The sequence below is a fragment of the Lepus europaeus genome, chromosome 17 (genome assembly GCF_033115175.1).
Source record: "Lepus europaeus isolate LE1 chromosome 17, mLepTim1.pri, whole genome shotgun sequence".
In the NCBI taxonomy this organism is placed as follows: Eukaryota; Metazoa; Chordata; class Mammalia; order Lagomorpha; family Leporidae; genus Lepus; species Lepus europaeus.
Window position 1 is genome coordinate 61,707,089 of NC_084843.1, and position 27,498 is coordinate 61,734,586.

Sequence of the window (27,498 nt, forward strand, 5' to 3'; positions counted from 1 at the left end):
CTTAAAAAAGAAAGGAACAGTGCAAACGTGGCACGAACAGGGTCTTCCAGTCCCTCCGGCAGCTGGCGCCCAGCGATGCCTCCGTCCCTGCTTCTCACCTGCATCTTCGTCTCCGTCACGCCAGTGGCGCTCCTGGGTGAGTCTCCCCTCCAGAGTGCCGAGCGTTCTGCCCTTGCACTTGGCCGCTTGTGTGGATCCCTGACGGCTCCTAGATCTGGCACCTGCACACGGGCTCTCCAGAGGCTGGTAACCGCGGAAAGCAGATTTTCAGAGCATTTCTGTGCTGCGTGCCTCGCCCAGGGGTGGGAACGGTCCGTGGGTCTGCCCCTAGCTGAGAGTGCCTTGGGGCAGACACTGCAAGGAACCCTAACCTCCTTATAGTCTAGCCACTTTGAGGGCTGTAACTTTACTTTTTTTTTTTTTTTTTTTTTTTGACAGGCAGAGTGGATAGTGAGAGAGAGAGAGACAGAGAGAAAGGTCTTCCTTTTTGCCATTGGTTCACCCTCCAATGGCTGCTGCGGCCTGGAGGAGGGGCAACCAGGATAGAATCCGGCGCCCCAACCGGGACTAGAACCCGGTGTGCCGGCACCGCAAGGCGGAGGATTAGCCTGTTGAGCCACGGCGCCGGCCGAGGGTTGTAACTTTAAAGAGAAAACGCTTTTTAGGAGTTAAAGGTGGTGTTTTTTTGTTTTTTTTTTTTCCCCTCCTTTAATAACTGCAAGGCCTGGAAAGTTCTATCCCCATAAAGCGTACAGATCTTGAGGAACCGAACTGGCTGACCCTGGCAGTCGAAGACCGAGTGGGCAGCCAGCCGGCCGGCCCCACGGTTTCCACTCGGATGGCAGATTGCGCTCTCACTTCTTTGCCCAGCAGGCCAGAACTCCTAACTGGGAGAGGGGGTGGGGGCAGGCAGAGCCCTCCGCGGGCCCTGCAGAGAGGCTGTGGCTCTCACCGACCTGGTTTGTCTTCGCCTCACTCGGCCCTGGCTCTAGCACCTTTATAAACGGGCTTGAGGCCCTCAGGAGACAGCAAGCCGGGTGGAATGTGGTATCCTGGGTGGGACGGAGGAGGATGTGGGTAACAACCACGGGAACCTCAGCTGACCACGAACTTGAGCCGGTACCCTGTCTCAGCAGTGGGTGATGAATGGCGACAAAGGCAGCAGGGTCACCCAGGGGCATGTCCCACCGGACTCTCCTGTCTTCCCAATTATTCTGTGCATCTACAACTGTTGGGAGCGTGAGCCCCCCGAGTGTCTCCCACTGAGGACTGCCCTGGGCTCCTTCGGGCCCTTCTCCCCTCATCCTCCGGGCTTGCTCCCCCTCGGACGCTCCCGCACCCCTGCGCCTTCCCCCTGCCCCCCAGTACGCCTGCAACGTTGGATCCCAAGCCAGAAGCCAGACTAGGGGCAACTTGGGGGGCTGCGGTGCGCGCTTGCCCTGGGAGCAGGAGCACGGCGAGGAGCCGGGCCCGTTAAGGAAGAAGGGCCCTTCCGGCCTGAGAGCGGGGCTGGTGACCCCCCAAGGGTTTGGGGGACCCAAGTGGGCACGTGAACTCGTGCTCTCGGTGCCCCCCGGGGCGGCGTCTGGGCCTGAGACCCGGGGATTGGGGCGGGCAGGGCCCCCGGGAGCCCGCCCACTGAGAAGTGCGTGGCAGCCGTTTGGGATCACAGTGCATCCGACTGCACGCAGGGTTTAAGAGCAGGGGCTGCCGTGGGAGGCAGCGGGCACGTGTCGCGGAACGAAGGCATGATTAGCACTGAGGGGGAGCACCTCTCTCCGGGCCCTGGCTCCCCTAGCACGGAACTGGGAAACGACCGTTCGCTTAAGGGAAAGCTTTATAAATGCCGGAACAGCCATTACAGGGCGCGGGGTTCTGCAGAAGCCATCAAAGGGGAGCGTGTAACCGCTTCTTAGGAAATCAGAGCCACGAGGCGAAGCGCATGCTCCTGTGAGCTCACAGTCGGCTGTGAAATGGTTCTGGACACCGTGCTTGTAGGAAGCCACAGCGGGGAGGGCCCAGGCGGGCGCGCCTCCTGTTTGAGAGGAGAGGGGAGAAGCTGTGAACCTAAAGTCCAGGACGCTCCTGCCCTGTGCACCCTGAGGAGGGGTTAGTTCCAGAAATGCCGCATCCCACTTACTTCCTGGCCCAGCTGTGGCGTTAGGCTGGGGAACTCCTTGCTGGGTGCTGCGTAGCCCCAGGCCTGAGGCCTCCCCTCCTCCCCGGAATGCTCCCCACCCACCCGAATGCCCTTACCCAGGTGCCTGCCAAACGCTTCCCCGTAATGTCCAGAGAGGAGGCGCGTCTGCCGGCACCGGGGCCCAGGCTGCACAGCTGAGCTGTAACAGCCGGTCTGACAGAATCCCAGTTCCTCTGCCCCAGCCTGCCCGGGGTGGTGCAAACAGCAGAGTTTTCCTCCATCCCCTTCCTGTCTATACGACAGTTCTCAGCTGCCCCTCCATTCAGGCCCCCTAGTTCTACGTCTGCACAGCCCGCTTGGGAGAACGGAGGCGCTGGGTAGGAGCACCGGGCTCGCCTGTGAGGGCCTCAGCCCAGCCTCCCATCAGCCCCACAGCCGTCTGCAGAAGGGACACAAGGTCTTCAGTCCCACGCGAGCACTCAACCTTAGTGGGTCCCCAATAGTTTTATGAAGGGCACTTAGGAGGAGACTCACAGGGTGACTTTTGGGGACTGTAGGTCCTTTCTTTGTTGAGGTGGGCACTCAGGCCATGTCCCTGGGTGCCCTGTGGCACCTTTCTCCCCCCAGCCCTGGATCCGTGTTCTGCCTACATCAGCCTCAATGAGCCCTGGAGGAACACGGAGCACCAGTTTAATGAGTCTCAAGATCCCCCTCTGTGTGACAACCACGTGGACGGGGAGTGGTACCGCTTCACAGGCATGGCGGGAGATGCCATGCCCACCTTCTGCATACCAGAAAACCACTGTGGGACCCACGCGCCTGTCTGGCTCAACGGCAGCCACCCCCTAGAAGGCGACGGCATCGTGCAACGCCAGGCCTGTGCCAGCTTCAAAGGGAACTGCTGCCTGTGGAACACCACGGTGGAGGTCAAAGCTTGCCCCGGAGGCTACTACGTGTACCGCCTAACCAAGCCCAGCGTCTGCTACCATGTCTACTGCGGTCGTGAGTACCTTCCTGCGCCCTGCCCCTGCCCTGCTCCGCCACAGACGGGAGTCAGAGAAGTGCCAGGGGAAATGCAGCCCTGCGACAGCATGACTGTGACTTCTGAGATCGGTTCTCAGACCTTCTGAAACATTCCCGAAGCAGAAAGGGAAGCAGTTATGACCTTGACCAGTTCTGTTGCATTTTGTCTGTTCCATTAGAGCAAAACATTAGAAAACAGAATGTCTGTGTAGGTAATCCAAATAGTGCTTTCCAACCTTTTTAGTACAATGAATCCCTTTTGAAATATCAATAGATAGGTAGGTAGACAGATGCTGGATAGCTAGATAGACCATCAGACAGCCAAATTATAGCACTGTTAGTATCCACTGGCTTTTAGAAATGATATACAATGGGAAGTAGCTACTTGAGGACAGGGATACTTTAACATAGACTTCTGTGTTTCCAAGCTCCTGAAAATCTGTACAATGTATAAAACAGAGTCCATGGGGGAGTAGAACAACACAGCCTGTCACTCATGTTTGGGGAAGTTGTAGACTTTCAGAAACCCATGGCCACCCACGGGCCGTGGGTCAGAAGCTGAAAATCATTCACATGAGCGAGGGAGGCTGCCCCTGGGCACGTGGTCCATTTCCACTGTGTTGTGTAGCCCTGAACAATGAGCGTTGGCTGCTGGTGGCTGGGCACCTCCCCGCCATTGCGCTGTGAGACTCTCGGGGGTGGAAGTGCTCTGCCCTGCACCTCTCACACGAGGCCATCTTTGCCCTCCGGTAGACTTTTATGACATCTGCGATGAAGAGTGCCATGGCAGCTGTGTGGACGCCAGCGAGTGTACCTGCGCTCCAGGAACCGTGCTGGGCCCTGACGGGCAGACGTGCTTTGGTAAGAAACCAGCTGCGAGGTAGGAGAAGGCTTGGAAGAGCCAAGGAACTACGCGAAGCTCTGTCATTTCCCTGGTTTGTCTCTGAACAACTGCAATGGTGCTCGCCCCGTTAGTGTGTGACTAAAGCCTTGAGCCATTTCCATCATGGTTAAGAACAGTCTAGAACTGGATTGTCTGCCTTGGTGGCCACTACACATGGCTATGGAGCACTTGAAGTGTGGCTTGTGTGATTGAGAAATTGGATTTTTCTTCATTTTAATCTTAAAACTGATGCTCAGTTTTTGTTATTGGAAAAGTGAAAATGTCTGGGAAAGGTTCAGTAACTACCAGTTGTTATGACTTGAAATACACTTGTATTTCCTTTTTTTTTTTAAGATTTTTTTTTTAAATTTATTTGAAAGAGTTAAAGAGAGAGGTAGAAATAGAAAGAGAGAGGTCTTCCATCTGCTGGTTAACTCCCCAGATGGTGCAATGGCTGGAGCCAGGAGCCAGGAGCTTCTTCTGGGTCTCCCACGAGGGTGCAGGGGCCCAAGGACCTGGGCCATCTTCTACTGCTTTCCCAGGCCATAGCAGAGAGCTGGATCAGAAGAGGAGCAGCCGGTCCTAGAACCGGTGCCCATATGGGATGCGGGCGCTTCAGGCCAGGGCTTTAACCCACTACACCACAGCGCCGGCCCCACACTTCTATTTCTGATGACAATTTGGCATGCAAATTGAGATGTGGTAAAAATCATTTAAAAATGTATTCAAAATATACACCTGATTTTGAAGATTAATACAAATAAATAGTGAAACATCTCAATAATTTTAACACTAATTAAATATCAGATTGAATATACTTTGGATATGATTGGGTTAAATAAAATCTATGAAAATAATTTTGCCAGTTTCTTTTTTTATTTATTATTAGTATTTTGCTATAGAGCAGACCACTTTTGGGGGACAGCTTTTACTTCTTTTTTTTTTTTTTTTTTTTTTTTGACAGGCAGAGTGGATAGTGAGAAACAGAGAGAAAGGTCGAAAGGTCTTCCTTTTTGCCATTGGTTCACGCTGATCCGAAGCCAGGAGCCAGGTACTTCTCCTGGTCTCCCATGCGGGTGCAGGGCCCAAGCACTTGGGCCGTCCTCCACTGCCTTCCCGGGCCATAGCAGAGAGCTGGCCTGGAAGAGGGGCAACCAGGATAGAATCCGGCGCCCCAACCGGGACTAGAACCCAGTGTGCCGGCACCGCAAGGCGGAGGATTAGCCTGTTAAGCCACAGCGCCGGCCAGCTTTTACTTCTATGGCAAAGTAAGAAGTGTTATGGTAACATAGTAATCTAGAATTTGTCTCTGAAAACAAAGTAACATGAGTTTGCACTACCATATTTTCCAAACAAAACAGTAGGATCATGTTGATAAAACTTATACAAGTAATTTTTACTATAATTCTCTAATGTGACTTCAGTATTACAATAACAAAAACAGCAAAGGAGAATTGTCACTGTTTTAAAACTTTAACTGTTGTGATAGGTTAGATTTGAGATTTAATTCTTTGACATGTATTTTTAAAGGCGTATATTACCAACATGACAAAAATTTGGTATTCATTTTTATTAAATTTAAAAGATAGCTAGTTACAAAAAAAAAAAAAGAAAAATTAGCTATTGAAAAATTCAAATTGAGCTGGCGCCATGGCTCACTTGGTTAATCCTCTGCCTGCGGTGCTGGCATCCCATATGGGCACCGGGTTCTAGTCCCGGCTGGGGCACCGGATTCTGTCCTGGTTGCCCCTCTTCCAGGCCAGCTCTCTGCTATGGCCCGGGAAGGCAGTGGAGGATGGCCCAGGTCCTTGGGCCCTGCACCCCATGGGAGACCAGGAGGAAGCGCCTGGCTCCTGGCTTCAGATTGGCATAGTTCTGGCCATTCCAGCCATCTGGGGGTGAACCAATGGAAGGAAGACCTTTCTCTCTGTCTCTCTCTCTCTCACGGTCCAACTCTGTCAAATAAAAGAACTTTCAAATTTAAATCTGATGTACAATATGAATGTATATTACAGGATGCCCTATGAATCTGAGTTAATGTGACTACTAGGAATTTTTGAATTAAATATGTGACTTGCTTTATACTAGTCTGGAATTATCTTTTTTTTTTTTTTTTGACAGGCAGAGTGGATAGTGAGAGAGACAGAGAGAAAGGTCTTCCTTTTTGCCATTGGTCACCCTCCAATGGCTGCTGCTGCTGGCTCATCGTGCTGATCCGAAGCCAGGAGCCAGGTGCTTCTCCTGGTCTCCCATGCGGGTGCAGGGCCCAAGCACTTGGGCCATCCTCCACTGCCTTCCCGGGCCATAGCAGAGAGCTGGCCTGGAAGAGGGGCAACCAGGATAGAATCCGGCGCCCCAACCGGGACTAGAACCCAGAGTGCCGGCGCCACAAGGTGGAGGATTAGCCTAGTGAGCCGCGGCGCCGGCCTGGAATTATCTATTAACAGAAACTACATTCAGGTCTCCCACGTGGGTGGCAGGGGCCCAAGCACGTGGGCCATCATCTGCTGCCTCTCAAGATGCATTAGCAGGAAACTGGACCAGAAGCAGATATGGGATGCAGGTGTCACAAGTGGCAGCTTAACCCACCGCACCACAGTGACTCCTGGACAGAGCAGCTTTTTTCTTTTTTTTTTTAAATTTTCTAAAAAGAGTTTTTTTATTTGCTTGAGAGGCTGAGTTAGAGAGAGAGCTAGAGAGAGAGAGAGAGAAAATCTCCCATCTGCTGGTTCACTCCCCAAATGGCCACACAGCTGGAGGAGCCAGGAGCAGGAACTTCTGGGTCTCCCATGTGGGAGCAGGGGCCCAAGGATTTGGGCCATCTTCTGCTGCTTTCCCAGGCCATAGCAGGGAGCTGGATATGTAGGCATGAGCTGAGCTCTGTGACGTCCTCAGGGCGATTGGTGCACTGAGGCTGTTGGAGATCACCTGGTGAGATAGGAAGCCTGGGAGGTCCTACAATAGTCATTAATCCCTTCTAAGGGCAGTGCCCCCTGATGACCTCACATCCTACTCCACTAGGCCCCGCCTCTTAAAGGTCCCACCACCTCTGCAGCGTATCACCCAGGAACTTTTGAGAGACACAGTCAAACCATTTCCAAATAATATCGGGGGATACATTTTCTGGGGTTCGGGACCTAAGTAGGGTGTCAGTTCCAAGGATCCATATTCCTGGGCTCAAGGCCATCTGCCTGTCGTCTCATGGGTATTTAAACCCCAGTCTTTGCCGTGTGTCGTTGTGCCATTGTTCCCGAGAGCCAGGACAAATTAAGCTCACAAGTGTCTCTTTGTAGAAGGAAGGGGACAGACACTTGTTGCTAACCATGCATTCCTGTGGCATGCGTCCATATCTTTCATCAGATTCTCCAAAAGGTTGACCATCATTGCTTAAGTACAATATGAGAATATTCCAACTTTTAAAATTTGCTTTGGGGGCAGCTGTCCCTGTTTTAACAGACGACTACATCACAAAAACATTTCTCTGTGTCTCCTCCCGCCACGGAAGCTCCTTTCCCAGCTCACAACACCATTTGATGTATAAGTCTGAGGTCTACCTAGGTCGTGGGAGGCACTTCACCTGGCCAGAGCCCTACCCTGAAGAGAAGGGGAGGGGTGGTGTAAGGCACCACTTGGCACTACTACATGCTACATGGTGTGCCCGAGCTTGGATCCCCGCCTGCTCCCGACTCCAGCTGATGTGCAGCCTGGGAGGCAGCAGGCGATGGCTCAGAGTAGTTACATCCCTGGCCCCTGGCTCCCGCCCGGTCCAACCCTGGCTGTTGTGAGCATTTGGAGAGCGAGGCAGCAGATGGAAGATTCTCTCTCTCTCGCTCGCTCTCGCTCTCCCTTTTGAATAAATACTATAAAAAGAAGAGGGGAAGGGGCTGTCCAGCAGTCCGGTGCCTTCTGCCCGGTCCGCGGTGGTGGAGAGCAGGGCGTGGGAGCGCGGCCGGGGGAGGTGCGTCCGCGGGCCCGGGGCGGGGGGCTCGGGAGAGTGGACGCCGCCGCGCGATTTCTCGTCTGCAGATGAAAACGAATGTGAGCAGAACAACGGTGGCTGCAGTGAGATCTGTGTGAACCTCAAAAGCTCCTACCGCTGCGAGTGTGGGGTTGGCCGGGCGCTGAGAAGGGACGGCAAGACCTGCGAAGGTGAGGGGGCCTAGGGGGACCCAGCGGAGCGCGGGGCGGCGGCCGGCAGGTGGCCTGTTCCCGGGCGTCCAGGAAGCCGGCCGCTCAGGCAGTGGCCGCGGCTTCCGCATCCAGGACGCTGACGCTCACATAGTGCTCGGGGTTCACGTTGATTTTGTCTGCAAGGTTGAACAGGAGGGAATTTTGCTAGACAGAAAGCCACATTTTTTATTGAGGAAACAAAAATAAGGGTTTCTGAGTGGCCATATGGGATGGTTGTACCTGAGAAAGTGCATTTTGATTACTTCTATGATATCTTATCAATTTTTTGAGTTCCACTTCTTGCATTTCCTCTATCTTACTGTCTTCATGATCTAGTGTTGATGTGTCATGTTCTTTTGGGAGCGTCATGTTGTCTCCTTACTCCTGTTTCTTGGATTGTTGCGTTTGTAGTTTGGCATTTGTGGAGCTGCTCATGGGTCCCCCCTCCCATTTTCTCATTGTACTATGACTCTGTAGGTAAGTGGACTGTTTGCTTTCAATGAATTTCTAGAGGCTTGTAGAGGGTGTGGCCAGAGAGCTCTGTTCAGTTCTCCAGGGCTAAGGGCTTGCCTAAGGTGACACTCCCAGGTTTGGCGTGCTAAATCTCTCTCTCTCTCTCTCTCTCTTTTTTTTTTTTTTTTTTTGACAGGCAGAGTGGACAGTAGAGGGAGACAGAGAGAAAGGTCTTCCTTTTTGCCGTTGGTTCACCCTCCAATGGCCGCCGCGGTAGGCACGCTGCAGCCGGGGCACCGCGCCGTTCCGATGGCAGGAGCCAGGTGCTTATCCTGGTCTCCCATGGGGTGCATGGCCCAAGAACTTGGGCCATCCTCCACTGCACTCCCTGGCCACAGCAGAGAGCTGGCCTGGAAGAGGGGCAACCGGGACAGAATCCAGTGCCCTGACCGGGACTAGAACCTGGTGTGCCTGCGCCGCAAGGCGGAGGATTAGCCTGTTAAGCCACGGCGCCGGCCATCTCTCTCTTTTCTCTCTCTGTTTTTTTTTTTTTTTTTTTAATCAGAAGGGAAGTATATTCTGCTCAGCTGAGCCTTTCCCCTTGATGGCAGTCAGTGCCTGAGCGCTAGCCCCAGTGGGTATACTATTCGTCTGCTCCGTCCCAAGGACCACACAAAGGATCTGTGCAGTCCTCGGGGTAAGCTCAGATTCCCCAGCAAAGTCTCTCACCGAGTAAGCAGCACCACCTGAGCTTGTGGCGTCTCCCACTGAGACTGCTCACATCTCAGCCACACCGTGAGTTCTCCCACACACCCTCAGTTTGTTTGTTTTTTTCCACAGTCCCGGCTCAGAAGCTTCACACAGTCATAAGCTCCTAGTGCCCTGTTAGTTCTCCCCACCAGAGTCAGGAGTCTCCACTCAGCTGATTGCTGGGCGCAGACACGAGCTGGTGCAGCTGTTACGTATGTCCAAAGTGGTGCCTGCTCTATTGGCTTGTACGCCTTTGTAAGGTGATTGGAGAGAGAGAAACAGGTCCCTATCATCCTTTTTTTTTCTTTTTTTTTTTTTTCTTTTCTTCTCTAGTTTGGCTGGTGTACTTTCCCCCTTGGGCTTCAAGCCTCGTTCCCTCTAGGCTCTTCCTACTGCTTTTTCGCCAGTGGCTCCAGGCTACTGCGGTCTTGTCTCACCTCACTTTCAAGTGCTGGTGTGGAGGCTCTCGGCTGCTGGGGTCCCAAGCCATAGGCGCCCACGCCCTCCATGTAGGTCCACTGTGTCCTTCTAATTTTGATAGAGTTTCCTCTGCTGTTTTTTCCCTAACTCTTCCCTGAGACTACACTGTCTCCACTTTTTTTAAACTATCTTCTTCTGGGCTAGAGCAGTAAGTTCCCTCCCTACTCCGCCATCTTGGAACCCCATAAATGCAAACAGAGGAGCACCACACGTTGAGAACTCTGATGGTCCTTTATTGCTGGTGGTGGAGAGCAGGCTCATGCCCTGAAAACCTCTCGACCCCGAAGCCCAAAGCAACAGGGTTTATAAAGGCAAAAACCACAAAAAACGGGAGGGGGAATACATGGCTACTAGGTCAAGCTGACCTAAAGCCTATGCAAAACTAATATCAATGATAATCTTAACAATACCAGTTACAATCTTGACGTTGATCCAGGTATTGGCCTACATCATGTGCGGGACATAGACAAATCACAAGCTTCTCATTAACCGGGTGCAGCCTGTTTTCAAGCTTGAGCGATCATGCTAGGGAGCGTCTATGCTCTGCCAAGTGTGATGTAGGGGTCTGCCGTTGTCCGCATGTTTTGGATCATAGCTTCAGACCAGAGTCTCACGGTGGAGGAGCGGGTGGTGCTTTCTCCAGATGGAGTCTCGAGTGCTCTACAGTGGAGCCCCTGCTGTCAAGGTGTTACTTAGGAGGCCATATGTGCTGCGCTATAGCACCGTCCTGATAGCGCCCCTTATCTCAAGCACATTTACCCTTGCAAACGGTGCCAACTAAAATGTCATCATTTCTGCTTTAAGAAGTCTGAATTCTCATGACACTCTTCGCAGATTATATGGGGAGACCAATGGCGTGACTGGTACAGAGGACATACGATTTGTCCACTGGTTAATTAAGGCCGTGAGATAGCAGAGCTATATTCCTGTTCACAATAATTTACTTTATTCTTGCTATATCCAAAATAATAATACACTATCTCAAGAGGAAAAAATTATGGCTAGTTCCCCACAACTTACTCCATGTAACAAACTTGACATTGTTAACAGAGGAGACATTGACCAGAATATTATAACACGACTCAATGTATTTTAATTTTTTTTAAATAAGGGTAATAGCCTGAATCCTCCTTAAATCTATTCTATTTAATAATCTTTGAATATTAATGAACTGTTCCATGAAGAACATTTGTAATTATTCATGAATTCTTTATTGGAACTATTAAGTCAATCCTCATACAATATTAAAACCTAATAACCATAACTAAAAAGTATTTTAGCAGGCAATAATAAAAGTTATATAGGAGTTACACTTTAGGATTAACATTCCTATTTATAATCCTCAAATTTTATTGATAATGCAAACATGGGATTCTTTAGAAGGCTTTTTTTATCCTTGTTAAGTATATATATATGCAGCTGTTTTTAATTTGAAAGTAATTTTCGTTGTTTGGTTTTATTGTCAAACTTAGAAGAAAATACAGAGGAGTAATGAGAATATCTTTAATATGAGTCACAGTCTCACTTGCCAGCTGTATCCATTCTACTGTCTTTGTGTGTTCTCCTAGATTTAAATCCTTCAAGGCAATTTAGAGTGTCAGCTGAGTTTGTGCTTTGTATTTCCAGACCTGGGACTATCTTGAGTGACCATCTAAGCAACCCCTTTGTTTTACAAATATGGAAGTTATGACTCAGGAATAAAATGACTTGAGTAAGATCATTTTTAAGAAAAAATATTTCCCATGAATGTGAACATCTTGAATATTTTTAAGTTTTCTTCCAACTGTTCCACAGTGTGGTCCCAAATGCTTGGGATGAGAGTGTTTTGGATTTTGTGTCTTTCCAGGCTTTGTAATATTCCCACATCACAGGGAGATGTCCTGGGGATGGGACCCAAGTCTAGGCACACAATTCATTTGTGTTTCATATGTACCCAATATGCCGGCCTGGAGGTGAGTGCACACTGTGTGTGTCGGCACCTGCATTCTGACTGTGACCCATCACAGACGGTCAGGAACTTTCTGCTTGTGGTGCTTGTTGACACGCAAAAACGTTTTGGATTTTAGAACATTTTGGACTTCAAGTTTCTCGATGAGGACTTCTCAACCTGTTTATCATTTCCGACTATTTTAAAAGCCTGTAGGTGGCTGGCGCCGTGGCTCACTAGGCTAATCCTCCACCTGCGGCGCCGGCACCCCGGGGTTCTAGTCCTGGTCCGGGTGCCAGATTCTGTCCCGGTTGCTCCTCTTCCAGTCCAGCTCTCTGCTGTGGCCCGGGAGTGCAGTGGAGGATGGCCCAGGTGCTTGGGTCCTGCACTTGCATGGGAAACCAGGAGGAAGCACCTGGCTCCTGGCTTCAGATCAGCACAACGCGCTGGCAGTAGTGGCCATTTGGTGGGTGAACCAACAGAAGGAAGACCTTTCTCTCTCTCACTGTCTATAACTCTCTCTCTCTCTCTCTCTCTCTCTCTCTCACTGTCTAACTCTGCCTGGCAAAAAAAAAAAAAAAAAGCCTATAGGTGTGCTTGTAAGGCCACCACAAAACACAGCAATCACCGGAGTTAAGGAAAGGGTTTATTGAGGGAAACCTGACAGACCAGAGGGAAGGGGCGGAGAAGGAAAAGAGGGAGAAGGAGAACATAAGAGAGAGAGAGAGAGAGAGAGAGAGAGAGAGAGAGAGACAGAGGTCAGGAGACAGAGAGGAAGAGAGAAAGGGAGACACACACACACACACAATGTTCAGGAACAGATCCTTTTAAAACTTTGCCGGAGGGCAGGCAGGGAAGCAGGAGCAGCGAATCCCATTAGGATGGGGGCGGAGCTTGACACTGGTGGTTGAGCCCTGTGGCCACCTGGCTTCCAGCAATGGCGGCGGGGGCTAGAGCCTAGGATGGTGTCAGGGTGTAGATCGCACCATAGATAAGACTGTGCCATTTTCCTAACAGGGCTTTTACCCTTTTAAAATATACAGTCACAAATAGAGGATTCTTAATGTCTTTTAAATGTTGCAGATTTATTCGATGCAATTTTATTCTTTCTATACATTTCATAGAAGTCAGTCTATCCCAAGGTCATTTGCTGATATTCCAAACAACTTTTTAATATTCTTCTTGAACTGAGGGCGCTACAGCTTTAACTGCAAATGAGCTTGTGTCTTTCTCTGAGCATCTCAGATGGCCTGAGAACATCTCCTTCCATAGGCTAGCCCCAGACTTCCTGGAGAGGCCAGGCAGCAAATATTTTAGACTTTGTGGAGCAGAGGCAATCGCGTGAAACTGCTCCACTCTTCCCTGGAACTCAGAAGGCAGCCTCAGAGAACAGGTGAATGAGGGAGTGTGGCTCTGGGCCCATGAAAGGTTAGAATGTGCAGCTCTGACCCAGGAGAGGTCGCCCGTGCTACCAAGGTCATTATTTTCCTCTGCGTGAAGTTTGAAATCACATGGTAGCTTCTTCCATTTTCAGCAGAATACATTTCCTTTTTGTCCACTTGATCGTTTTCTGGAAATGCAAAATATTAAAATAGGAAGCTTTGGAAAATTGCCTCATAAATGTCAACATGCGTTTGATTGAATGGACTCAGAGTGCTGTTCAGGCCTCGTGTGGCCAGTGTGTCTCAGCCCCAGCCCCGTCCCCTGCTCTTGTCCCCAGAGATTTGAGAAGACAGGCCCAGTCTAAGGGATCCGCACTGACTCTGACCCGTCCGGCTGATCCAATTTAACCCTATCAGTCCCTTTGACATCAATCACGCTTTGTAATATTTCTAAGTGAATTAAATATCACAGCAATGAAGCAGTGGCTTTTGGGTCTTACTCCTGAAAGACCATAACCCAGTTTAACCATGAGAAAAGTGTTAGCCAAACTCAAAGTAAAGGACACTCTTTTTACAAGCTAACGGACCAGCTCGAGTGGACGGAGACACGGAGGATGAAGGTGGCTCTTGGTGGCTGTAACATTTCACAAACCTCTTTCGCGGTCATGCCCACGTGTCCCTGTCACCGGGTGAGACCCGGGGGCACTGCATAAGTCAAGTATAATCCCTGCTACAGAGCACCGCGACCTCGAGGCGAGGGCCGGGAGGTGACTGTTCCCCTGTCGCTCTCTGCTGCAGACATCGAAGGATGCCACAACAGCAACGGGGGCTGCAGCCACTTCTGCCTGGGGCTGGAGCGGGGCTACCAGTGCGAGTGTCCCCGGGGCCTGGTGCTGTCGGAGGACAACCACACCTGCCAAGGTAGGACCTGCGGGCCGGACCTGCGCCCTGCTCCACTCTGCCTCCGCTCTGCACCTCCTTAGCTTTGCTGTTTGCCTTTGCTTTTTCGCTAATTTCTGTGCTTTCTTGTGCAACTACTCACTCTGGAGGGATAAGACATTGATGCAGTCCTCGCCTTTTCTAGCAGATGCTTGAGTTGAAACCGAGTGACACTGGATTGGAAGTCCTGGGGAAAGGCTGCTACTTCTCTCTAGACTTACAGTGTGCGCATCAACAGTCCTCCAAGAGCTACTTCCTGGAAATCGAGTTCTGGTGTCCGGCACCTGTTTATGATTCTTTGTCCTGTCCCACTGGTATTGGACTCTTTTTTTTTTTTTTTTTTTTGACAGGCAGAGTGGACAGTGAGAGAGACAGAGAGAAAGGTCTTCCTTTGCCGTTGGTTCACCCTCCAATGGCTGCTGCAGCCAGCGCATCACGCATCGCACTGATCCAAAGCCAGGAGCCAGGTGCTTCTCCTGGTCTCCCATGCGGGTGCAGGGCCCAAGCACTTGGGCCATCCTCCACTGCACTCCCTGGGCCACAGCAGAGAGCTGGCCTGGAAGAGGGGCAACCGGGATAGACTCCGGCGCCCCAACCGGGACTAGAACCCAGTGTGCCGGCGCCGCAAGGCGGAGGATTAGCCTGTTAAGCCACGGCACCGGCGGTATCGGACTCTTGATAGTAGGCGTGCCTTTCTTTTGAGGCAAAGCAAATATGGGACTGCGAAGGAAAAGCAGTGTTCCTACATCAAGCTGAAGTGGAATTTGTAGTCAGAGGTTATGGTTTACGAGCCATGCAAGGACAGTTTGGAAGCCGTCCCCAGCTGCACTAATGCTGTTTCTGTATCTGCCTTTGTGAGCGGATTAATGGCAAAGTCACAGCAGTACTGTCAGGAAATGCTAGCCTCTCTCAAAGCACTGCTTTTCCTACATTGCCCATAAACTGCGTTCTTGCTGGAAGTTAACCCTTTAGGTGTCTCGGTTTGTGACACAGCCATGCTTTGAAACAAAGGCTCATTGAGCTGAAACTCCCAGTTTGCTGAATGGTGTATTTAAGGAATGTTATTTGACCATGACCCTGGGGTTCGGAATTGTGGTTGTATTCACCAGTTTGTTTTTGAGTCTTTTCAGTTTCCTGGAGAATGGAACAGAAGCCTCCAGTTACATGGGGACACCATTGTGTCTCCTCGAAGCCTCCATTCCCATCTCCCTGCCCCGGGTTCCAGGTTCTAACAGTAGCCCCTTTCCCACAGTCCCCGTCGTGTGCAAGTCCAGCGCCATTGAGGTGAGCGTCCCCCGGGAGCTGGTGGGCGGCCTGGAGCTCTTCCTGACCAACACTTCCTGCCGAGGAGTGTCCAACGGCACCCATGTCAACCTCCTCTTCTCCCTCAAGACCTGCGGCACAGTGGTGGATGTAGGTTCCTCCCGGGGGGCGTTTGGGGACCAACCAAAGCCAGTTACTTGAGTGTGGTTGACAAGCATGCACCATGGCTTGTGTCTCAAAACATCTGTGTCACTCATTTAGCGAATGTCTGCGTACCTGCCGTGGCCCTGGCACCACCAGGACAAGGAATGAAGGACAGTTCAGCTGTCCTGCTCTCCATGTGTCCGTCTCGCGGTGCCTCGGTGAGCATGTGTGCCAGGAGGCTGGCGACAGCCCTCCACCAGTTATTTGAAGGAAGTGACTGGTAGAGATGTCACTTCGTTTTTGATGTAGTGAATGAGTTCGAGTATTGACCCAGGTTGAGGTACAGGTTTATCCTCTCATTCAGAACTCCGTGCACAGAGCCCAAGGTGTGCACCAGGGTCCCTGTCCAGGGACTCACACAGCAGAGATGGCCTCGGGCCAGCTGTGGACCAGGGATGAGCAGCATAGTGAGACCAGGCCACTGGCAGGGCCTCTTGGAGCCAGGAAGGGACAAGTGGGACTGTGTGTGTGTGTGGCTTACACAGGCAGTGAGAAAAAGAAAGGGCCTTGCCATTGGGAACCAAATGCAGTCTCAGGGCGCGATCTTGGTGAGTGGGTGGCACAGCCTGGCTGCAAGGGCTTCACAGTGGAAAATGAAACCAGACGGGCATGTGGTGTGGACTGTGCTCTTGCGCTTCATCCCCTAGAAGTGGGGTTGAGCAGGAACCGTGGTGACGAAACCTGTGCTGCGTCACGGGCGTGCAAGGTGGCCTGCAGAGCAGCGGAGAGCCCTCCGTAACCACTCGGTGACAGGGACACGTCTGTAGGATGCCCACAAGGACTAATATGTCTTGGGGGTGAGGCCGCAGCTGCTGTTCAAGGCAAGTTCTGCTGATTGCGGCTGTGGCTCATCCTGTGGAAATGCTGCCGGGGGGGGGGGGGGGGGGGGGGCTCCCGGGAGAGCCGAGGAGGCTGGGCCTGAGTGTGGCGGCCCAGGGGTCCAGCTCAGCCCCAGGTCTTGCTGTAGCAGAGCCATCAGGACCAGGCCCCCTGGACGCTGCCAAAGCCGCCCTTTTCTGAAGTCCCCCAGCCTCGAATTCGCCGATTCTGCACGGATCGGGGTTTCTGAGCAATGCTGGAAGGGGCTTGCGGGTTGCCCAGGACGTCTTGCTCACACGATGCTTCCATAAACAGATGTCTGGAGCGTGTTAAGGTGGTGGGGGGCGGGGTGGAGGGGCTGCGTCTTCATGGAAATGAGCCTGCAATGCCTTTCCTGTCGGCCCCCGGCCCGGCTCAGGTGGTGAATGACAAGATCGTGGCCAGCAACCTGGTGACGGGTCTCCCCAAGCAGACCCCGGGCAGCAGCGGCGACGTCATCATCCGCACCAGCAAGCTGCTGATCCCGGTGACGTGCGAGTTCCCGCGCCTCTACACCCTCTCCGAGGGCTACGTGCCCAACCTCCGCAACGCGCCGCTGGAGATCGCGGGCCGGAACCACGGCGTCTTCCCCTTCACGCTGGAGATCTTCAAGGACCGCGAGTTTGAGGAGCCCTACCGGGAGGCGCTGCCCACCCTGAAGCTGCGCGACTCGCTCTACTTCGGCATTGAGCCCGTGGTGCACGTGAGCGGCCTGCGGAGCCTGGTGGAGAGCTGCTTCGCCACGCCCACCGCCGAGATGGACGAGACCCTCAAGTACCACCTCATCCGCGACGGGTGAGCGGCCGGGCGGGGGGCGGGGGGACCCGGGTCTTAGTTCAGGACCCAGAACCATTTATGAACCCGGAGGCGTCCAGAGGACCCCAGAGTGTGTGCAGCTGAGGCCATGAGCATGGGGAGAAAAGCAGATTGGAATTAAATATATTTAATTGTGAATGTCGGCTCAGAGAGGGCGAGCAGGTGTGCCAGGTGAGGGCCGACCGCGCAGGTGCAGCCCCTCGGTGAAGGAGTTGGGCGGGGGAAGCCGGGAGAAGAGATACTTGGTGGGGTTCAGGAGAAGACAAGATCTAGAGCATCCCCCAAAACTGGTCAGAGGAGCTGCTACAGCACCCCGACGTCGGGCTCGGCTCACGGACAGCGGGGTGCTGGAAGCATTGACTGCAAAGCCCAGAGCTGGAGCCGGGCAGCCAGACAGAGCTCGACCCCCTGGGATCCCAGAGCGCCTGGACTGAAGCTTCTTAGACAGACGCGGGGGCAGGGAGGGGCGTGGTCAGCACTGCCCAGGTTTCTGATTGGTCGCCGGCTCTTGTGGCCTTCCTCTGATTGGTCGGCGGTGCTGCGCTCTTGAGAGAAAGTCTAGGAGGGCAAAGTGGGCTCCAGCGAGCCTGGGAACCACAACCGGGGGTGGCTGGCTGGGTTCCTACGAGACAAAGCTGAGCCTGAGGTGTTACCTGTTGGAGAAACCCGTGAGCAGCTCTCGGGCCGGTGATGAGCTGCAGCCCTCCGTCAGATCGGTGAGTTAATTTGAATGAGTGGTTGGCTTGCTATCGCCATTCGCAAACACTGGCTACAATCCCAGGAAAATTACATCCAATCCCAAACCTACAGTAGTATCACGTGGGTTTCTTCTTTGTTCTAATGTCGGTGGGATGCATGTCAGGTAGGGTAAGTGGCCTGGTTGGCCATGCCAGTGGCCGCACCGCCTCTCCATGCTAGGCCTGTGGGCAGCCTTGGCCTGCTGCGGGCGATCTCTTGCACAGTGGCCTTCAACCCTTGATGCACATTCGGATCCACGGGGCAGCTTTTTAAAACATAGCTACTTCTCCCTCTCTCTCTCTCTCTACCTCTACCTCTACCTCTACCTCTCTCTCTCTCTCTACCTCTACCTCTACCTCTATGATAAATTCCTTTTTTTTTGAATAACAGGTGGGTGTTTGGCCTAATACCAATTAAGATGCTCGAACCCCAGATCAGAGGATCTGGCTTTGGTACCTGCCTCTGGCTCCTGACTCCAGCTTCCCGCTATTGCACACCTGCTAATAAGGGCTCAAGTAGTTGGGTCCCTGCCACCCACGTGGTAGACCTAGATCCAGCCCCCAGCTCTCTGCTTTGGTCTGGTCAGGCCTTGGCCACTGCGGGAATTTGGGAGTGAACCAGTGAATGGAAGATCTGTCTCTGATTCTTTCAAATAAATAAGACTTTTTAAAAAGCAACGCCCCAACCCCACTCTCTGCTGCAGGGATGTGGTCTGGACCCTGGACCTCCCTGTCTGCCAGATGGACAGCAGATTCAGCCTCCTGCCCCTTCCCCGGGACCCAGCTCCTCAGAGCCCCAGGCCATCTGCTGAGCCTGGAAACAGGGTCTCATCCTGTGCCTGCCAAGAGCCTTTCCATGGCTCTTCATTTTCTCTGGCTGATACATTTATTGTGTCCCAGGAGTGCTTCTAGCCTCAGAGTCCTGTGGCCTCCTCGCTGGTGCCTTGTTGTGATACCGAATACAACCCTGGCTTGGGGTGGCCTGCAGTAGACCTCGCAGGGATTGGTGGCCCTTTGGGGGTTTAAGTGACCTCTAACTTTTCCAGAAAAGTAGAAGTACCGTATTTTATTTCCTTCTTTTGGGCCCAGACTTAATGCCAGGTAGGCTAGGGACTGGAGTTACTTTTGTGGGAAAACACACAGCCTGCTCGGCCCAGCCTGTGAAATCCGTGCACGTTTGCGTTACTCAGACCCTCGGTGACGACTCCTTACTTTGATTTGGGACAGGTCTAAGGAGCTGTGCTATTTATGTTTTCACCCCTAGCACATACAAAACAGAAAAAAAGAACTATGCTGTGGAAGAGGAAAGCGGAGGCAGGAATTCCCAAACCACAGCAGCGCTGACCCATTTTGTAAGCAGGCAACAGCTGGTCAGCAGTGATGCACAAGACGCTGCTGGCCGCTCACAGAAAACAGAACAAAGGACAGGTTTATTTTGCTGGATGCAATCTTGAAATGCATGCATCCAAGGGTCTTCAGAAAGTTCATGGAAATATTATGAAAAAAATTATGCATGGATTTCAAAATTCTTTTGCACCAAAAGAAACTTTGGAAATTCTATTTTCCCATGGACTTGTTGAAGTCCCCTTGCGTGTCATGTAATCTGGTTTGCAGCTGGGCTCACAAGGCCCTCACCCTCTGACCTTGGGCCCCTTCAGTTTCAGCTCCCGCCAAAGGGAGTTACTGGCAGTTCCCGAACACTCGCTCTTTCCCCCTGCTGCTTCCTCAGCCTGAAACCTCTCCCTCCCCTTGGCGTCCTGAGTGTGCTCCTTCAAGATTCGGTGGGCTTTACTTCCTCCATGCAGCCTCCCTGATTTAGCCCTATCTGAACTACAAACTGTCTTCCTTTTTCTTCTTCCTCGATTCTTAGCATACAGTAAGGGCCATTAAATATGTGCCAAGTGAATTACTGAGTGAGTCCTTGTAGTAATTTGGGGCTATTCCACCAATTCTAAAATAAACATAACAAGCTTTACTCACATTTATAAATTGTTTATTATTTTCTTTCTGAAAGTTTTATTTATTTATTTATTTTTGAAAAGACAGGGCAACAGGAGGGAGAGACAGAGGAGCTGTCTCCTGTCTGCTGGTTAACTCCCCACCTCGCTGCAACAGTCAGGACTGGGTCAGGCTGAAGCCAGGAGCCTGGAACTCCATTCACGTTCCCACATGGGTGGCAGGGACCCAAGTCCTTGGGCCACCGTCCATGCCTTCCCAGGCGCATTAGCAGGTGCTCGCCCTCTGGTAGGGGACGCAAGCGTCGAAAGCAGTGGCTTAGCCGCTGCAGCAGCTCCTGTTCCTTTTTTTTTTTTTTTTTTTTTTTTTTTTTTTTTTAATATCATGCTCAAGCTGGTTTTCTCCTGATATTGAAAATGTGATTCACTTTCCTTTAGTTTTACCTGGTATATGCTCCTGGAATGCAAAATAATACTAGCCTACTGGAACTAGCAAGTTAATTTCCAGAGAAAGATATATACAAGTAGTCTTCTAAAAGGTCATGGAAAATGAATATTATGGAAAAACTATGCATGGATTTTTTTTCCTCCAGAATAAGCTTATGCTTTTTTTTTTAAATAAAGATTTTATTTATTTGAAAGACAGAATTACAGAGAGGGAGGGAGGGAGAGAGAAAGATCTTCCATGTGCTGGTTCACTCCCTAAATGGCCACAATGGCCAGGGCTGGGCCAATCTGAAGCCAGGAGCGAGGAGCTTCTTCTGGGTCTCCGACATGGGTGCAGGAACACAAGGACTTGGGCCATCCTGTACTGCTTTCCTAGGCACATTAACCAGGGAGCTGGATTGGAAGTTGGTCCGCAGGGAAATGAACCAGTGTCCATATGGAATGCCAACTCTACACCACAGCAGTGGTATCTAAACTTAACTTTTCATTCCATTTACAAACTTTTTGAAGTACCTTCATATTGAATTCAAAAACCAAGTGGTAGGTGATTTTTTTGATAAAGTTACTTTGGATTCTCCCATTCCATTCTTCATTTCTCCAGCACATGGACTTGGAGTTGTCAGAACTAACAGTATCTTAACACAGCAAACACCAGGTTACGAGGCAAAATCTGTCCTGGGTCTCATTCTATTTTAAAGACACATAATAGTAGTTTTAGATGAAGATTAATGGAAATTGCTGAAGCATTTAGATGAAAAGAACCATTTTAATACTGAGTTTTATTTTACTAAGAGAAATCTTTTATCCACTGATTTACCCCCCAAATGCCTGCAACGGCCAGGGTTGAGATAGGCCAAAGCCAAGACCTAGGAACTCAGTGGAAGCCAGCCATGTGAATGGCGGGACCCAACTACTTGAGCCATCATGTGCTGCCTTCCCAGGGTGTGGGTCAGCAGGTGGCTGGAATCAGGAGCAGTGTCAGCCTCCACCCTGGTCTTGCAATATCAAATGCAGGTGTCCCAAGTGGTGTTTACTGCTGTGCAAAATGCCAGCCCCGAGATGCCTTATTTTTAAATAATTTTCTTGTATTTTACATTTAAAAATTATTTTTATTTGAAAGGCAGAGACAGAGAGATACACACACATGCACACACACACCACACAGAACAGGAGATCTCTCGTCCACTGGCTCACTCCCCAAATGCCCACACAAGCTAGGATTGGGCCAGACAGTAACTGGGAGCTGGGAGCTTGATCCTGAGCTCCCATGTGGGTGGCAGGACCCCAGATACTTGAGCCATCACAGCTGCCTCCCAGGGTGTGCATCAGCAGGAAGGTGGCATCGGGAGCTGAGCCATGGAGTTGGGACGTTAACCCAGGCACTCCAGTAGGCCACATGGCATCTCAAGCAGTGTCTTGACTACTGCACCAAGTGTCCACCTGCACTGGATTTTTCAGCTTCACCAAAACAGCAGTTAGCAGCTGCTGACCAGAAAGTGGCCTGTGTGGGGCCAGTGTGGTAGTGTAGAGGTTAGGCCACCACCTGCAGTGCCAGTATCACATATGGGTGCCAGTTTGAGTCCCGGCTGCTCCACTCCCATTCTAGCTCCCTGCTAATGGCCCAGGAAAACAGTACAAGATGGCCCAAGTCCTTGGGCCTGTGCACCTGCGTGGGAGACCCAGAAGAGGCTCCTGGCTCCTGGCTTAGGATCAGCTCAGCTCCAGCCATTGCAGCCATCTGGGCAGTGAACCAGTGGATGGAAGATCGATCTCCCTCCCTCCCTCTCTCCTTGTATCTCTGGATTTTTGCCTTTCAAAAATATAAATAAGTCTTTTTTTAAAGATTTATTTATTTTATTTGAAAAGCAGAGTGGCAGAGACAGAGAGAGAGAGAGAAAGGTCTTCCATCCACTGGTTCGCTCTCCAGATGGCCCCAACAGCTGGAGCTGAGCCGATCTGAAGCCAGGAGCCAGGAGCTTCTTCCAGGTCTTCTACATGGGCACAGAGGCCCAAGGACTTTTGCCATCTTCCACTGCTGTCCCAGGCCACAGCAGAGAGCTGGACCAGAAGTGAAGCAGCTGGGACTCAAACCAGCGCCCATATGGGATGCTGGCACTGCAGGCGGTGGCTTTACCTGCTACACCACAGCACTGGCCCCATTAATAAATCTTAAAAAAAAAAAAAAGTGGCCTGTGAGCATGAGGCCCAAGGACCCAGCTTCAGAGGCTTTTGTACCTGACCCCACGTTTTGTCCTGGTCCGGTAGACATGAAAAGTAACTATGTCCAGAAAGAAAAAGCTCCTTTAGAATTTAGAATGGGAAAGATGTTATGAGAGTGAGTGAGCCTTGGCCAGAGGGCTCATCAACATGTAAAACGCAGCCTTAGGGGCCGGCAGTGTGGCCCAGTGTGTTGAGTGTCCACTTGAACAGACACATCCCACGTCCGAGTGCCAGGTTCGAGTGCCGCCCATTCCTCTTCCAATCCAGCTCATTTCTAGTGCTCCTGGGAGGCAGCAGGAGGTGGCCTGAGTGCTTGGTCCCCTGCCACCCAGCCCTGGGGGAGACACAGATAGAGTCCCAGGCTCCTGGCTTTGGCCTTGCCCGTTGCAGCCATTTGGGGAGTGAAATAGCAGGTGCAAGATCTCCTACTCTCTGTATCTTTCCCTCTGTCGCAGTCACTCTGCCATAAATATTTTTCAGTCAAAACCAAATGTAGCCTCAGCATGGACAGCCACCTGGGGAAGCCTGGGTGCCTGGCCTCAGGCAGTGGGTCTGAGACTGAACCCGAAGCCCTAGCAGGCTGCAGCTTAGCCTTGCATTTAGGAAGAGAGGGATGACAAGGGCCCGGAGGTGAGTGACTTTTCCCCTGTAGGGCCAGTTCTCCTTAGCACTTGGGTGTCTGTGCAGCTCCTGGATGGGGGGTTGTGATTTGCTCCCCTTCCTATCCCCTGCAGTGAGGACTGTCCAGTATTGATGAAATTGAATTAAAGAGCCACTTTGTAACCCAGTAAGACCATGTGTGAAGGCAGGCTTCCTGCAGTGTATCCCAGATGAAAAGACCACTACAGGCAAATGGTATCTTTGAAATACATGGGGCTGTCCCTAACCCTTGTTTTTGCTCAAGATTTATTTACTTATTTGGAAGAGTTACAGAGAGAAAGAGGGAGAGACAAAGATTTTCCATCTACTGGTTCACTCCCCCAAATGGCTGCAACGGCCCAGGGCTGGGCCAGGCCATAGCCAGGAGCTTCATTCGGGTCTCCCACATGGGTGCAGAGTCCCCAACACTTGGGCCATCTTCCGCTGCTTTCCCAGGTGCATTAGCAGAGAGCTGCATTGGAAGTGGAGCAGCTGGGACTCGAACCAGTGTCCATATGGGATGCCAGAGCTGCAGAAGGCAGCTTAACCCGCTGTGCCCCCGTGCCAGCCTGTCACTAACTCTCAGACCCAGTGACTTCTGGGGGAGTCCTCGGGCCAGGTTGGTGGGTGCAGCAGGTGTGGTCAGGACGGGCGTTCTGGACGTCCTTAGGGGGCAGCGCTGAGCCTGAAGCGGCCTTCACCGGGAGGGAGCCGCACTTTGCCTTCATTCTTCAAAAGTCGGGGCGCAGCGCAGCCCACTGCACCCAGTTTGCCTCTCTTTGGGCCAGCCCTGCTGAAGCCATCCAGGCTCACGTGCGCTCTGCCTGCTTTCAGCTGCGTCTCTGACGACTCGGTGAAGCAGTACACGTCCCGGGACCACCTCGCCAAGCACTTCCAGGTCCCCGTCTTCAAGTTCGTGGGCAAGGACCACAAGGTGAGCCAGGGATCTGAGCCTTCCTGGCAGGGATCCCAGCATGTCAGCACTCGGGAAAACACAGGGACACCGCCCACCCAGGAGCGAGCGCAGCAGTGTCGCCGGTATCGGCTCTCCCCAAGCTCTAGCCCCTGCCCGTAACTACCCTATACAGAGAAAACACGGTGAAGTTATAACTTAAAATCTTGGAGCTCAGGCATGGTTTAAGAAGCCAGTGTGGTGGGTGGTCACACGGCAAAGGCTCTGGAGGGGAAATACATGAGAAAACAGTGAAACTTGCACTTAAAATGCCAACCAAAATCACTCTGACACCATTGTATACATCTTGCATTTATAAAAGTTATAAAATGGCAACACTTGGCCGGCGCCGCGGCTCACTAGGCTAATCCTTCACCTTTTGAAACCGGCACACCGGGTTCTAGACCCGGTCGGGGCGCCGGTTCTGTCCCGGCTGCCCCTCTTCCAGGCCAGCTCTCTGCTGTGGCCAGGGAGTGCAGTGGAGGATGGCCCAAGTGCTTGGGTCCTGCACCCCATGGGAGACCAGGATAGGCACCTGGCTCCTGCCATCGGATCAGCACGGTGCGCCGGCCACAGCGCACCAGCCGCGGCGGCCATTGGAGGGTGAACCAACGGCAAAGGAAGACCTTTCTCTCTGTCTCTCTCTCACTGTCCACTCTGCCTGTCAAAAAAAAAAAAAAAAAAAAAAAAAAAAAACAAAAAACAAAATGGCAACACTTAACGAGGTCCCAGGGAGAAGTTGACAGTGGCAGCAGGCTTGGCACGTTTTCTGGAAAGCTGTCTATGAAATGCATTCATACCCGTGACATCGACCTATTCTTTCCTCTGAAAATTCCAGTTCGGGCAGTCTGCTCAGAACCAGACAGAACAGCACAAGGTGGCTGAAGTGTCTGTGGAGCACTGCCACCGGGGCTGGGGGGGTTCCCAAAGGCAGCCGCGGTCCCCAGGGTCTCAGCTCCCCACACTGTGCGGCAGTTACCACAATGACAACTACGGGCAAAGCAGGCGTGAGGACGCTCTGTCATCATGGCTTACGTGCACACCTGGGGAGAGGTGGTCAGAGACTGTGTGTGGAAAAGGCTGGGGTGAGCTGAGGTGGAAGCTTCTGTGTTCGCTGTAGTATTCGTCCAGGTGTTGAGCATCCTAACAGAAGGAGGTTCAAGAGGCCAGCGCCCTGTTTTCACACGCTGTGGGAGTGTGCCGGTCCTCCCTCCCAGAGCGCAGGTCCGAAGCATGCCTCACGGTGGCTAGTCCCGATTTGGAGCCAAGCACTGGGCAATCGCAGGACACGCGGAGGAAGAACTTGGTTTACAGCAGAAGCACGTGGGAGCCAAAGCTGCTCCCAGATCTTGGGCTGAAGGGCCAAGATGTTAGCGTCACGAGGCATGGCTTTGCTAAGGCCTCCCCTGACACAGCACAGACGTGTCTAGGGATGCCAGTCCTGCTCCAACTTGGCCACGTCCCTCAATGCGTGGAGGTGAGCAGGTTCTTCAACCCCCCAATTCTCCGGTTCCCCATCTGTCAAACCCAGAAGACATCCTGTACCTCCGAGCAGTGCTGTTGGGGTGCAGTGCGGGTGTTTCTGTGCAGTGCGGCTCATGTCTGCTTGGGGACAGGTGGCAGCTGTGACTAACGACCACCGCCCTTGCAGGAGGTGTTTCTGCACTGCCGGGTGCTGGTGTGTGGGATGCTGGACGAGCGGTCCCGCTGTGCCCAGGGCTGCCATCGGCGACTGCGGCGCGACGCAGAGGACGTCGGTGACTCCCCGGGTCTGCAGAGCCGGGTGCTGACGGGCGGCCCCATCGCCATCGACCGGGAGGAGTAGCCAGCCGCCGGGCCTCACCTTTCCGGCTCGGGCTGCCCTCTGGAACTTGTCCCCACTGCCTCTGGGACACCAGCGACCCCCGGAGGACCCCCGGCTTCTCCAAACCTAACGCCATGGGCTCACCCTCCCAGCTCCGACTCCCTCCACTCCTGGCCCGCTGGGTGCGCCAGGCCAGAGCAGCGCCCATCGAGGGGTTCTCCTTGCTAAGCTGTTCCCGCAGAATGACGCTCGCCCCCTGCGCCCCATTCCTTCCTACCATTAAATACCTCATTTGTGATGTAGTAGGGCCACTACAGTCAGAAGCTGGGCAGAGTCATTTCAAGCTAGAAAGCTAAAGAAAAGTTACCCAAATTCTGACTCAGGTGTTAATAATAACTATAGCCTGAAATCTTAATTCAAATACAGAATAGTTATGGAGGATAAGGAAGTTTATCATTAAACCTAGGTGTAATAAAAAAACACTACTTGGTTTTTCTCTTGCATAATATTTTGATATTTTGCTGTTGCCTTCAGGGAAGTTTTTTCACTGCATAAATGTAAGTAAATTCACCCGCATGGATTTAAGTGGCTCAGGGATTGAACTACAAGCAAAGGTTGGCGTCATAAATCCTGTTAATTGGTATGCTATGCCCTCAAGTTGGTAACAGAAGCAGGTATAAAATTATACTGTATTCTATTTTATAAGAACATAATACATTTCACTGAAATAAATATACATTAAAGATAAATTTTATGTGCCAGTAAATCCAACTTTTTAATATGCCAATTAATTTTATGATTACATAGGATCAGAAAAGGTTTCCTGCTTGTTCATGTCATCGGAGTGTCTGGGCTGAGTCCCAGCTCCTCTGCTTCCTGCTAGCGCACACCCTGGACGTAGCCAGTGACGGTTCAAATACCCGGGCTCCTGCCACCCACGCGGGAAACCAGCACGGAGTCCCCAGCTCCTCGCTTCCCGCCGGCCCAGCCCCAACGGTGTGGGCATCTGGGGAGTGAACCAGCTGGCGGAAGATCTCTCTCTGCTTTTTCAATAAAATGAAAACAAGTATTTTTTTTTAAATGGCTACAATGAAATTCTTAGAACCAGTGAAGTTAACAAAAAGAAGGAGAAAATGCTTTCGATCAGAGACGACCAAGCTTTTGCTGTGAACAGGCAGGTGGGAAACACTTTGGGCTCTCTGGGTCATCCACACTGTGCTGCGGCAGCGCCCACGGGTGTGAACATGGCCGTGTGGCTGTGAAACTAAACTGCAACCGGCTTTGGGCTCCATCTGGCCCACGGGACACACCTGACCTGGGGGCCCTCCACCCTGTCAGCACATCGGACTCACCTGGGGAGGTGAGGCTCGCAGTCCCAGTGCACAGGCTCCACCGCCCGGGGTTCCCTATTGGCTTGTTTTCAACGGTCCTCAGCTGTGTGCAATCCACAGTCTGG

The 27,498-nt window shown here is 52.0% G+C and overlaps 1 protein-coding gene across 1 annotated transcript; it reads left to right on the plus strand.

The window, feature by feature from the left end:
* On the plus strand, positions 1-26,791 carry OIT3 (oncoprotein induced transcript 3). The gene is made up of 9 exons (XM_062214417.1): positions 1-136; positions 2,768-3,142; positions 3,917-4,024; positions 8,073-8,195; positions 14,007-14,129; positions 15,400-15,560; positions 16,852-17,267; positions 24,121-24,220; positions 25,890-26,791. Exons 1-9 carry the CDS (start codon positions 76-78, stop codon positions 26,061-26,063), a joined length of 1,641 nt encoding a protein of 546 aa, XP_062070401.1. The 5' UTR covers positions 1-75; the 3' UTR covers positions 26,064-26,791.
* The last annotated feature ends 707 nt before the right edge of the window (positions 26,792-27,498 follow it).

Bases quoted from the DNA above. Each gene is read 5' to 3' on its own strand.
- OIT3 (XM_062214417.1), top strand. From the start codon at position 76: ATGCCTCCGTCCCTGCTTCTCACCTGCATCTTCGTCTCCGTCACGCCA. The intron at 8,196-14,006 runs GTGAGGGGGCCT...TCTCTGCTGCAG, and splicing joins GGACGGCAAGACCTGCGAAG to ACATCGAAGGATGCCACAAC. The intron at 17,268-24,120 runs GTGAGCGGCCGG...GCCTGCTTTCAG, and splicing joins TACCACCTCATCCGCGACGG to CTGCGTCTCTGACGACTCGG.